The following is a 10,975-nucleotide window of genomic DNA, read 5'->3' as shown; positions in this document are numbered from 1 at the left end:
AGGTGGACCCTGTGTTGGCGGCACTGACCCCGAATAAAAGATGATGCTGTCCTGCTGGACGAAGTGGCTTTCTCCATCTCCTGCCTCCCTTCTCTCCTCCCCCTGTGTCCCTGACTGGCACAGCCAGGTCCCTGCAGGCTGTCAGGACTGTGTGTGTCCTGTTAATGGAAAGGCAGAGAAGCAGACCTGTTCCTCGTCCGTTCCCCAAATGCCCACAAGTCTGGGTGGGCCGGGCTCAAGCCGTCGTGCTGCCTTGAGGTGGCAGTGAGGCCTGCGCCCCAGCTACTGCAGTGTGGGGCGCAGGCTGTCTGAGTGCTAGAGTTGGAAGTCTGTGTCCCACCTGGGGTGTCCGCCTCAGGCTGGTGAGGGGAGCCAGCATGTCCCCACCTGGGACAGCTGGGTGCTGAAGCCGAGGCCCAGGCGCCTTGGCAGTGAACGTCTTAGAGTCCAGCCCCAAGCCCTGTGGGCACGGTCCTCTGTGCATGCCAGCTGGCGTGCATTGTAGGCCCAGTGGGATAGAGTTGGAGCACAGGCGCTGCCGGCAGCACTATACCTTTGCACCTTGAAGGATGGGGTCATGGTGCAGGTGACTGTGGGGTGGGGGTTGCCGTGCAGGCCGTGCCAGTGCTGCACGTGCTGGGGCAATGGCGTGCAGGCCAAAGGGCTTTCCTGAGGGCTGAGCTCCAGCTGCGTGCTGCCCCTGGAGTGAGCCAGGAAGGGGCCAGGGCCCTGGGCAAGCCTTGAGCCCTCACGGTCAGCCTTGGCACAGTCTCCACCCCCGCCCTCCACTGCTGCCCCTGGAGGATCTGGAGCGTTCTTCCATGCTGTCCACCGGGGCCAGTGCTGTCCTCCCCACCAGAGGCGGCAGCTGGCAGTCCTGAGGCTTCCATCCCTCAAGAGCCAAGGGTCAGCTTCCCCCAGCCCCCACCAGTGTCCCTCAGTCCAAGGGAAGGGGCTGCCACTTGGGGAACACTCACCGTGGCAGTGCCTGCCCACCTCAGGGCTCCTCTGTTTTCTTCTTTTTAATGTATGTTTGTCTATTTGAAAGAGGCAAAGAAAGAGATCTTCCATCTGCTGGTTCACTCCCCAAATGGCTGCAACTACCGGAGCTGGACTGGTCGAGCCAGGAGCTTCTTCCAGGTCTGCACGCGGGTGCAGGGGCCCAGGCACCTGGGCCTTCTGCTTTCCCAGGCCGCAGCAGAGAGCTGGATCGGAAGTAAAGTAGCCAGGGCTCGACCTGGTGCCCACGTGGGATGCCGGAACTGCAGGCACTGTTTTCTAACAAAATTCATTTTATTTGGAAAGCAGAGAAATCTTAACAAATGGCTGCCAGATCGGAGCCAGGGAGAAGACAGGAGGCCAGAACTCCATTCAGGTCTGCCACGTGAGCGGTGAGCTCCCAACACTTGAGCTATCACCTCCAGCCCCCCCCTGGGGGGGGTGCTGGGCCATCACTTCCTGGCCCCCCCAGGTGCTGGGCCATCACCTCCTGCTCCCCCCCCCCCCGGGTTCTGAGCCATCACCTCCTGGCCCCCCCAGGTGCTGGGCCATCACCTCCGCCCCCCCCCCCGGGTGCTGGGCCATCACCTCCGCGCCCCCCCCCCCCCCGGGTGCTGGGCCGCAGAGTTAGCTGGAATGGGACCCTCCAGGAAGCCGGTGGGAGTTGGGTGTTCAGGGTCTGTTTGCAGAGGACCAGAGAAGGCCCGGGTCGGTGCAGCTCCCTCTGCCTCAGAGGAGTGGTGGAGGCGGGGGGGGGGGGGGGGCTCGGGGGAGCCTCCCTCTGGAGCCAGACCTGGGGCAGAGGGGCGCCTTGCTTTGCTCTGCACAGAGGAGTGGTGGAGGCAGTGTGGGGGGGGGGGGGCTCGGGGGAGCCTCCCTCTGGAGCCAGACCTGGGGCAGAGGGGCGCCTTGCTTTGCTCTGCACAGAGGTGCGCAGGTGGCTGCCAGGTGTGCCCGGGGTTGCCCCCGCGCCGGGGCCTCTAAGCTGCTGCCCTGTGAGCACAAGCTGATCCTCGCAGCCACGCATGCTGGGCCTGTGCCGCGGCTGTGGCCCTTCTGTGGCTCGGGGCACTGGGCCCAGCGTGAGCTCAAGAGGCCACAGAAAGCCTTCGAGCGGATGGAGCCCCCAGCGCTACTGCTGCTCACGGCGAGAGCTGCCGGCTCCCTCCAAGGTACGCACAGCAGCAGGGGCGCGTGAGGGTGCAGCTGGGCTGGGGTTTGTGGCCCCAGAGACCCTGCAGAAACCCTGGGTACATCTGGGTGGGGAGCCCCTCCTGCAGGGCAGCCCCGGTCCCTGCTGTGGGGCCTGGGAAGGGAGCTTGGGGAGGGGGAGGGGCTTGGGAGCCGGCTGGGCTGGCCTGGCACCGGGAGGCGCTCCTGACCCTGGAGACCCAGCACCTGCTATTGCTCTGGGGTCCTTCTGGAGGTGGGAGACCCCCACATCCGTCTCCGTTTTAGGCACATGCCCTCTTGGGCTGTTTTTTCACTGCTAGGACCCGGGCCAGGGACAGTGGCATCCGGGCAGCCCCAGCCCGTGCGTCCCGCGGAGCCGGAGGCCCCATTTTCCAGACAGGCTGGGCGAGGGCGGTGTGGGCTGTGGCTGGCCCTGGGCAGGTGTGTGGGCACCGTGGGGGTCCTTGGTGGAGGTGAGAGTCTTGACCCTACTGGCCACCTGGATGGGTTTCTGAGGCCTCCCCTGAGGTGCCCAGGGCTGGCTTCTCTCAGGTCTGGAGAGCTCCAGGTAGGAGCTGCACCCTGGGTTGTGCCTGAGCTGGGAGCCTGCTGAGGGCAGCTCCTGGAGCCATTGCCCTGGTGGGAGACCCCGCCTGTGTCCCTGCCCATCACTGAGCTGCCCCCGCGCCAGGCCCCGCCCCGCCCTCCCCAGCTTTGGATCCTGGGGGAGGTCACAGGTCCTGGCAACTTCAAGCTCTCCTGTCTGGGTGCAGCAGGGCAGGAGCCTGTGAGGCCCAGGGGACAGAGTTCTAGCTCTGTCCATCTGTGCCTGCAGCCCCTAGAGGCCTCGGGGCCTCCGTCTCCGTCCTCAGATGCCCACGACACAGCTGAGCTTCGCCCCCCCGCCCAGACCACAGGCCACCAAGGAACCGTGCCGAGGCTGGGACAAGAAGCTGGTGAGCCCCTGGGCTGTATCTGCCCCACCCCTGGCCTGAGCCCAGGCCCCCATGTGGCCACCCTGAGACCTCTTCTGCCTGCCCCCAGTGAGGCATCTGGGGCCCCCAGGGTCCCCCATGCAGAGGTCGCGCTGGAGGCCGTGCTGCGGGAATTCCAGGAGGTGCTGAGACGTAAGGCTGCCTCCACCCTTCTGGAGGGAGGCCCAGGGCTGGACCACTGACCTCCGGCTGTCCTGCCCACTACAGAGGCCGTGGAGCGCCAGCTCTCAGGGCTGCCTGACTTGCTGCTGCCCCCCAGGGCAGGGGGGTGGCTGGCGGCCGAGGCCTCCCACTGCCGGCTGCAGGGCCCTGTGCGCGCGGACGAGAAGATGCTGATGGAGCTGTGTGGCTTCCAGGCTGTGAGTGGGGCATCCACTGCCGGTGCCTGCGCCTCCGGGGAGCAGGGACTGCGTCGGGGCCCCGTGAGGCGAGTGGGGCCCAGACGCCTCTGGACAGTGGCTGGGAACATGCACACGGCGGCCTCAGGGCTGTGAGGCCTGGCACTGGCTCGCCCCCTGTGAGAGCCAGGCCAGGACGGGTGTGCCCAGCGGGCAGGGCCAGGCAGGCCACAGTGCAGCTCACTGCAGGCCCTCAGCCCCACTGCCCAGGGCGCCTTCGCGAGGCCCCGGTCTGAGTCTGGCCTCCAGCTGATTGGCAGCCCCGTGTCCGCCATCTACCAGTTCTCCGTGTATGGGTGAGCTGGGCGGGGCAGTGGTCAGGGGTGGGACAGCCCTCCCAGGCATGCTCTCGAGAGACCCTGCCTGCTCTGCTGTCCCCCGGCCTTGCCCTGCGCAGTGGGACCTGAGCCCCTCCCTGCTGGCCCCCGCTCCACTGTGCACACATCTACTCTCTTCCCAGACCAGTGAATGGCAGGGCCAGGCCTGGCCACGAGCCTTGGACACAGTGCGTGCCCTCATTGGGTCCCTGTACCAGCGCCATGTGTGAGTGAGCACCCCACTCCTGTCCAGGCCCTGGTTCTCGCGGTGGCCTGAATACTGGGTCCAGGTCGCTGGAGGCCATCTCTGGCCTGGAGAGCAGCAGCAGGGGCTTCCCAGCACAGGGGACGGAAGGAGTTGGGGGGGCCCTGGCCCAAGCAGCCCAAGTGAGGACTGACGCCCCCTGTGGGTGCCTGCAGGCCGGACAGTACGCCTCCGTGTTTGCAGACAACGGCTTGGGAGTTGCGCTCTCCATCCAGAGTGGCTTGGGCTTCTCAGGGATGCTGCTGGGCATGTGAGGGCGCAAGGTGGCCAGGGAGATGCCCCCTCCCCTGTGGCAACAGCAATAAAGAGTCCCCAGCTCCCTCGGTTCTCGTGGTCATTGTGCTGGTGGAGGAGGGGCTGGGAGTCCAGGGCTGGGCTGGGGGCAGAAGCCAGCTGTCCATACATGACCTAGGGTGGCCAGAGCCCACCACAGCCTGGCACACCCTCCAGGGGAGGAGGTGGGGGCAGCTGGCAGCCTCTGTGCTTGTGGGGGCTGTGTTTACCCTGAGGAACAGGACACACGCCCATGGCCCGGGACTTCAGCCTCGGCTGGGCCACTGCCGGGCACTGCAGGACAGCGGCTGGCAGGCAGCCCTGGGGAGGGTGCGGACAAGTGCCAGCACCCTGGCGGGGGGTGCACACAGCCCCGGGGAGGGCTGGGGCGTTGGGGGGCACATACAGCCCCGGGGAGGGCCGGGGTGTTGGGGGGCGCATACAGCCCTGGGCACTGCGTGGGAAGCTGGCGAGTCCCTCAGTGACCATTGCTGCCCCTCAGAAACCATGGCTGAGTGGGGCGGGGTGGCCTGCACCTGGAACGCAGTGGCACCCCACCCCACCCCCAGGCAGAAACTGCTGGCCAAGGCCCCGGCTGTGGGGTTGAGACCCCACTGTCCCTGTTTGTCTCTGGCAAACCCCACCACCAAGGGACTTTTGGTGTCTGGTGGCCCTGGTCTCCGTGGAGCTCCTGAGGCTGGCTCTGGTTGGATCCCTGTTTGATGGTGAGGGGAGTGGGAGGCGGCTGCCTCGAAGCCACCTGGGAGGGAAGGGTGATTTGGGTTGGGCTGTGACCCTGACGCCCAGGCCCGCTGTGCAACGAGGCAGGCACCAGTCTGGGCAGCAGAGGGCTGACCGCTGACCTGTCCCCGCGTCTGCCTCATCCCCAGGTGTCAGGAGCTGGGGCCATGGGAGGGGCCTCGGCTGTGTTGTGGCAGCAGGCGCCAGCCGGGTCCTGCGAAGAGGGCACGGGGGGCATCGCCCCTCACTTCCCCACTACTGAGGGCCGTGGGAGCAGGGTCGTGTGAGGAGAATGCTAAGACTTGGCTGAGGGACCTTCCTGGGGGTCAGCGGAGCAGTGAGGCCCAGGGCCTCAGTTTGTATTGGGGTTCAGAAGCCCCTTCCTCTGCCAGGCCTCCCCCCCCCCCCCCGCACAGGCAGCAGGGAACGGCCCCCACGCTGTGCAGGATGTGTCCACCCAGGGGCCTGGCTGCTCGGCGGACGAGGGCTCCTGGTGGTTCCTCAGCAGCAGCCAGACCCCTCCCACCCAGCTAGCAGGTTGGGGGGGCCCTGGCTGTGGTCCCGGTCTTACTGCTGTGTGGGCTATGATGAGGGAGACAGGACCCCAAGAGCAGCCCCACTCCCTGGGCGAGCACCCTGCAGAGCAGAGGTGAGGAGAGATGGGCACACAGGACTCCCGGGCCCAGCCCCAGGTCGTTAGCCACTCTAGTTCCCCAGGAATGTGCTGTCCCCAGCCGACAGGAGCATGGGGGAGGGGGGGGGATCCTGGAGGGGCCAGGTCCCAGGCCCGGCCTGGGGGGCTGCGCTGTCATCACTCCCAGCCTTTGAGGTCTTGCTGCAGGACAGAATGCCGCCCCCTGGGGGCGCTGCTGCTGACCTGGACCCTCCTTTCTGGAGCTGGGCTGACCCAAGTGCCCACTGCTCCCCTGTCCCCGTCTGGGCCCTGAGAGGCCAGTGCAGAGCTGGCCCGCCTCAGGTAGACCCCTGCCCCCAGACCCCACTGAGGAGCAGTGGGCCCCCTGCCCAGTCGTGGCCAGCACGGGGGACACCTCCACCCTGCTAGGTTTGCATTCAATAGGGCAACCCCTTCCTGAGCCTGGATTGGGGGTGGGGGCGACTGCAGCCTAGCTGGACCCGACCGGCCCCTGCTGGCCCTGGGACATTGCAGCCCCCCTTCCCCTGGCACGCCCTCCTGGGTTCAAGCAGACAGGAATGTGGGCCTCAGGCTCAGAGTGGCTGGAGAGTCCTTGGGCCAGGAGCTGTGCCTGCAGCAGGAGTGGGGCGGGGGGCAGGGCTGGGGGCTCCTGGCCCAGCGTGAGGAGGCTGCTCCCATCCATAGCCCCACCGGCTGGAGGTAGACACCTCCCCAACTATTCCCAACACCCTGTGGTCCTCTGTGGATGCTGGACATGCAGAGGAGGCCACAGCCAGGCCAGGCTGGCCCTTTGAGGCCCTCACCCAGTGGGGTTTCTGCCTCGCTGCCCCCACTGGGCTAGGACCGCCAGCACCCAGCCGTGCCCCCTCTACATGAAGGTTTGGCCAGGACCCTCGTCCCCAGACCCAGGGCACACTCCTAACTCCCATCCGCTGCCCAGAGGACCAGGGTGGCCGGGAGCTGGGGAGCCTGCACGTGCCTCCTGCAGCCACGGCTCTGTGTCTGTGGGCAGCTTGGCTTCCTCTGAGGCCTGGGGGCTGCCCACACAAGGGCCCAAGTGGCTGCATGTCTATGGGGGTGGGTCCCCATGTCCGGGAGTCCTGCCCGGGGACCAGACAGAATCACCAGGGCCCTTGGGTGCAGGGGGCAGGAGCCCTGGGCGGACCAGTCAGGTAGCTCAGAGGTGGCCATAGTTGGGGTGCCGGGGCCTGCGCAGGGGCTGTGTGTTGGCCTGGACATGCTGAGGCAGCCTCCCCTGCAGCTGGAGTTTGCTGGCTGGGCTGGGCTGAGAGGCCACCCACGGGGGCCCTACGGGCTCCACCTGGGAGGCAGCAAGGAACCTCGTCCCGCCCAGAGCAGGCCTGTCCCGGGCTGGGCTGGGCTGGGCTGGGCCGGCCTGCCCTCTGGACACCAGTGCAGGCCATGCCCGGCTCTGTGTGACCCAGGATCTCCTGCAGCCTCTTGACCCCCCAGGGTTGGGTCCAGGTGGGCAGAGGCCTTGCCCTGGGGGCAGGGACGGAGACGGCCCCCTCACATCAGCTGGTGCGTGTGCCAGGCAGGCGGGGTGGGCACAGAGGTGGCAGGGTTGGGGGTAGTGGTTCATGGGCGCCTCTGCTGTGACAGCCTGCCTTGTGCAACAGCCAGGTAGGTGTCTCACAGCTGCGAGAGGCCAGTGTCTGTCACAGCTGTGGGCGGTCAGGTGTCCCGAGGCTGTCCTGCATGTCCTGTGTGTGAGCCGGCAGCAAGGTGGGGGCCAGAAGGAAGATGGGTGCTGGAGGCAGCTGTGGACACAGGACCACCTGCTTTTTCAAAAAAAGATTTTATTTGAGAGTTACAGAGCGAGGAAGACAGATCTTCCATCTGTCCACAAATGGTCACAATGGCTGGAGCTGGGCTGATCTGAAGCCAGGAGCTTCTTCCAGGTCTCCCACGTGGCTGCAGGGGCCCAAGCACCTGGGCCGTCCTCCGCTGCTTTCCCGGGTGCGTTAGCAGGGAGCTGGATGGGAAGTGGAGCAGCCAGGACTGGCACTGGCGCCCAGGTGGGATGCTGGTGCTGAAGCAGGCGGCTCAGCCCGCTGTGTCACAGCCCGCCCTCCTCACAGACCCTTTAAGCTGTGAGTCCACCTCTGGGTCCCGCGGAGCCCTCCCTGCAGGTCGCCAGCCCTGCTGGCCCCGGAGAACCTGTCTCCAGCCTGTGCAGGACGCGGGACACGGGCTTCTGAGGGCCTTTCTGGGAAGGCCGGGCCCAGCCAGAGTAGGGGCCTGGGAGGCCCGGACGGTGGTCTTTGTGCTGCTGCCCCAGGACGGCAGCCTTGTTCTGGCCATCTGTCACCCCCTGGGATCAGAGGCAAGCAGCTAGGGGAGCGGGGACCCTGGGCACTGCTGCAGGGCGGGGCTGGGTCTGGCCCCTACCCGGACCCATCTCCCAACAGCAGATACTGTTCAGCCTAGGAAGTTGCTGTGCACCCTAAGTTCCTCCACAAGTTTGGGGGCCTGCTGCCCTCTGGGGACAGGAATCCAGACAGCATGGGGGAGCCAGAAAGGCTGACCAGGAAGAGGCGCTGTGGCCAGTCCCGGGGGTGGGAAGGGGCTGGCAGCAGGGAGGCCGTGGCCGGCACTGCAGCCAGACAGCCTGTAGAGCGAGTGTGCGGTGTCCAGCGTCCAGCACAGGGGTGGGAGCAGAGGCCAGGGGGCCATGAGGCCACCCTGCAGGGCCAGGGAGAGCAGGTGGCCACCGCGTGAGGCCTCGTCTCCCACGCATCCCGTGAGTGCTGACGCCGTGTTAGCCACAGCCCAAGTCGTTTATTTGGAAGAGCCGGGGGCGGGGGGAGCTCTGGCACACGCCGGCTTGCTCCCACAGTGGCCACAACAGCCAGGCCGAGGCCAGGAGCCGGGAACTCCGGGTCTCCAACATGGGTGGCAGGGGCCCAAGTTCTTGGACCATCGTCCATCGCTTCCCCAGGTGCATCAGCAGGGAGCCGGCCCGGCAGACGGCAGCTTCATCAGTCCCCGGGCTGTCCTGCTCAGTGCTTGTGCCCGTGGTGCAGCGTCCGTTCCCCTGGGCAGCACTGGCTCTTTGGCCTGTGTTAGCTGAACCCCAGAGCAAACGCCACCCGGCTGGGCCCGGCCACACGGAGCTTCCTCTGGCACTGGGAGTCAGAATTCTTCCCCGGAACCATCAGCAAATTCATGGACTTCGCAGAGGGATGGACCCCGGAGCCACGCAGAGACCGGGCAGTGCAGACCCTGGCTCGGCCCCGCTTTTTGCCCTGTGGTCCTCGGCCAGCATCAGCCTCCCCCACCCATCCCGAGCTCAGGGCTTAACCCCACCACGGGGGGGTGGGGGTGGGCAGAGCCCATCCTGCTGGCCCTGCTGCCCCCAACCGCGGTCACCTCAGGGACCCTGGCCAGGGGCAGGGCTGCGCAGGGCAGTGGCGCTGGCTGCCAAGGTGGCCAATTGGAGACCCGGCACCGCCCTCCTCTGGGACTGCGGGAGCCCTTCAGGTCCAGGGTGTCGTCCAGGTTCTGGATGTTTCTTCAAACAAAAGCAACGCAAACCGGAGCATTCAAACGAATGGACACGAGGAGGCAGGCCAGCGCTGGGACCCCACCCCACTCAGCCAGCTGCAGGCGGAGGAGCGGGCCCAGGCTGGGTCTTCGCTTCATGGAGCCTGGGCCCGGGGTGCACAGGGCAGGGGCTACGGCAGTCGCCGCTGCAGACTCGGGAGCCGGTGCCGCGATTCCCCTGCAGACCACGCGCTCCCGCCCACGCGTCCGAATCCTGGCGGCGAGGTGGAAGGGGATCTGGGAGATACCAGGACCCGCGCCATGCACACGCACGAGCAAGCCAAAGGGACCGCTGGCTCGTGCTCACCAGCAACGCAGACCCGGAGTCCACAGCCGCGAGGAGCCACGGGGCGCAGTATGCAGCGTCGGGCGCAGGAGTGGGATCCCGGGCGCAGCCAAGCCCACCCCGCAGGGCCAGTCCAGGGGCTGGGGGCCGCGGCGCGAGGCCTCCGCCTAAGGCACGCCCTCCCGGCGCTGGCAGCACTGCGACGGCGGCGCCGACCAGTCGTACACGTAGGACAGGCGCAGCTGCACCTCGCGGCGGCACAGGCGGCCGTGGCGCGCCAGCGAGCGGTGCTTGTCCAGCATGTCGGCCGCGCTCTGCTTGTGCGTCACCAGGTACTGGTTGTTGCAGCCGCGCGACCGGTACTCGGTGTCGAAGCGCGGGTCGTGCTCGCGCTGCACGTCCACGGGCGCCAGCCACGCGCCCAGGGACACGTCCTCGCTGCGCCAGGCGCGCAGGTACTCGCGGCTCAGGCGCAGGTAGCGCACCAGGTCGGCCGAGAGCACGTAGCCGCCGCCCAGCGCGTAGGGCAGGTAGTAGTCGCACAGCTGCCAGTCGGCCTCGCGCCAGCGGCCCCCCGGCTTCACGCGCCCGCGCCCCGAGAAGAAGCCCCAGTAGAGGCGGCGGCGGCGCGCGGGGTCGCGGGCGCGCAGCTCGGCCAACAGCGCGTCCAGCCGCGCGAACGAGTCGTCGTCCGCCTTGAGCACGAACTCGAAGGCCACGTGCTCGTCCAGCCAGGCCAGCATGGCCAGCACCTTGGCGGCCAGGTTCTCGTAGGCGTCGTGCAGCGCCGGCAGCAGCAGCAGGTCCCCGTGTCGCGCCTGCTCGCGCTCCAGCGCCTGCAGCTCCTCGGCGCCCAGCCCGCGCGTGCCCACGGCGAAGCGCGCCCACACGTCGCCGGGGCCCCCGCGCCGCGCCGCCAGCCACGTGCTGCGCACGGCGCTGCGGCGCTCGGTGGCGCGGGGCGCGCTGGCCACCAGCACGGCCAGGAAGGCGGCGGCGGCGGGCGCGGGAGCGGGCGCGGCGGCAGGTGCGGGGCCGCGGCCCGGCGCCGCCCCCGGGCCCTCGGGGCCGCAGCGCGCCAGGAACAGCAGCGCTGCGCCGCCCAGCGCCAGCGCGCCCAGGCCCAGCGCCGCGCGCCGCCGCCACGCGCGCCGCGGCAGCTTCATGGCACCCGCGGCGGCCCCGGTGCGCGAGAGCGCAGGCGCCGCGCCTGCCTGGGCGGCGCGTGCGCACTGCGGCGGCGGCGCGTGCGCACAGGGAGCAGCTCCGGGGCGCCACGCCTGGCGGCGGCCGTGGCAGCGGCCGA

General features: G+C 68.1%; 2 protein-coding genes across 2 annotated transcripts; one reads left to right on the top strand and one right to left on the bottom strand.

The window, feature by feature from the left end:
- Positions 1-3,227: 3,227 nt before the first annotated feature.
- C1QTNF12 (C1q and TNF related 12) lies at positions 3,228-4,456 on the top strand (the record flags this gene model as incomplete). The annotated part of the gene is given in 5 exon segments (XM_062193052.1): positions 3,228-3,243; positions 3,246-3,299; positions 3,375-3,657; positions 3,848-3,861; positions 4,118-4,456. Coding segments are annotated over 5 exon segments (651 nt in total), but the record flags the coding sequence as incomplete, so codon positions are not given.
- A 3,163-nt stretch (positions 4,457-7,619) lies between these two features.
- On the bottom strand, positions 7,620-10,835 carry B3GALT6 (beta-1,3-galactosyltransferase 6). Its single transcript, XM_062190260.1, has one exon. The coding sequence runs from the start codon at positions 10,833-10,835 to the stop codon at positions 9,837-9,839; it is 999 nt and encodes a 332-aa protein (XP_062046244.1). The 3' UTR covers positions 7,620-9,836.
- Positions 10,836-10,975: the final 140 nt, after the last annotated feature.

The sequence above is a fragment of the Lepus europaeus genome, chromosome 5, assembly GCF_033115175.1.
Source record: "Lepus europaeus isolate LE1 chromosome 5, mLepTim1.pri, whole genome shotgun sequence".
In the NCBI taxonomy this organism is placed as follows: domain Eukaryota; kingdom Metazoa; phylum Chordata; class Mammalia; order Lagomorpha; family Leporidae; genus Lepus; species Lepus europaeus.
Note: the sequence above shows the minus strand (reverse complement) of the source record. Positions and strands in the feature narration are given on the sequence as shown.

What these genes read in the sequence shown, in the direction of transcription:
- B3GALT6 (XM_062190260.1), bottom strand. Translation starts at nt 10,835, where the DNA reads ATGAAGCTGCCGCGGCGCGCGTGGCGGCGGCGCGCGGCGCTGGGCCTG.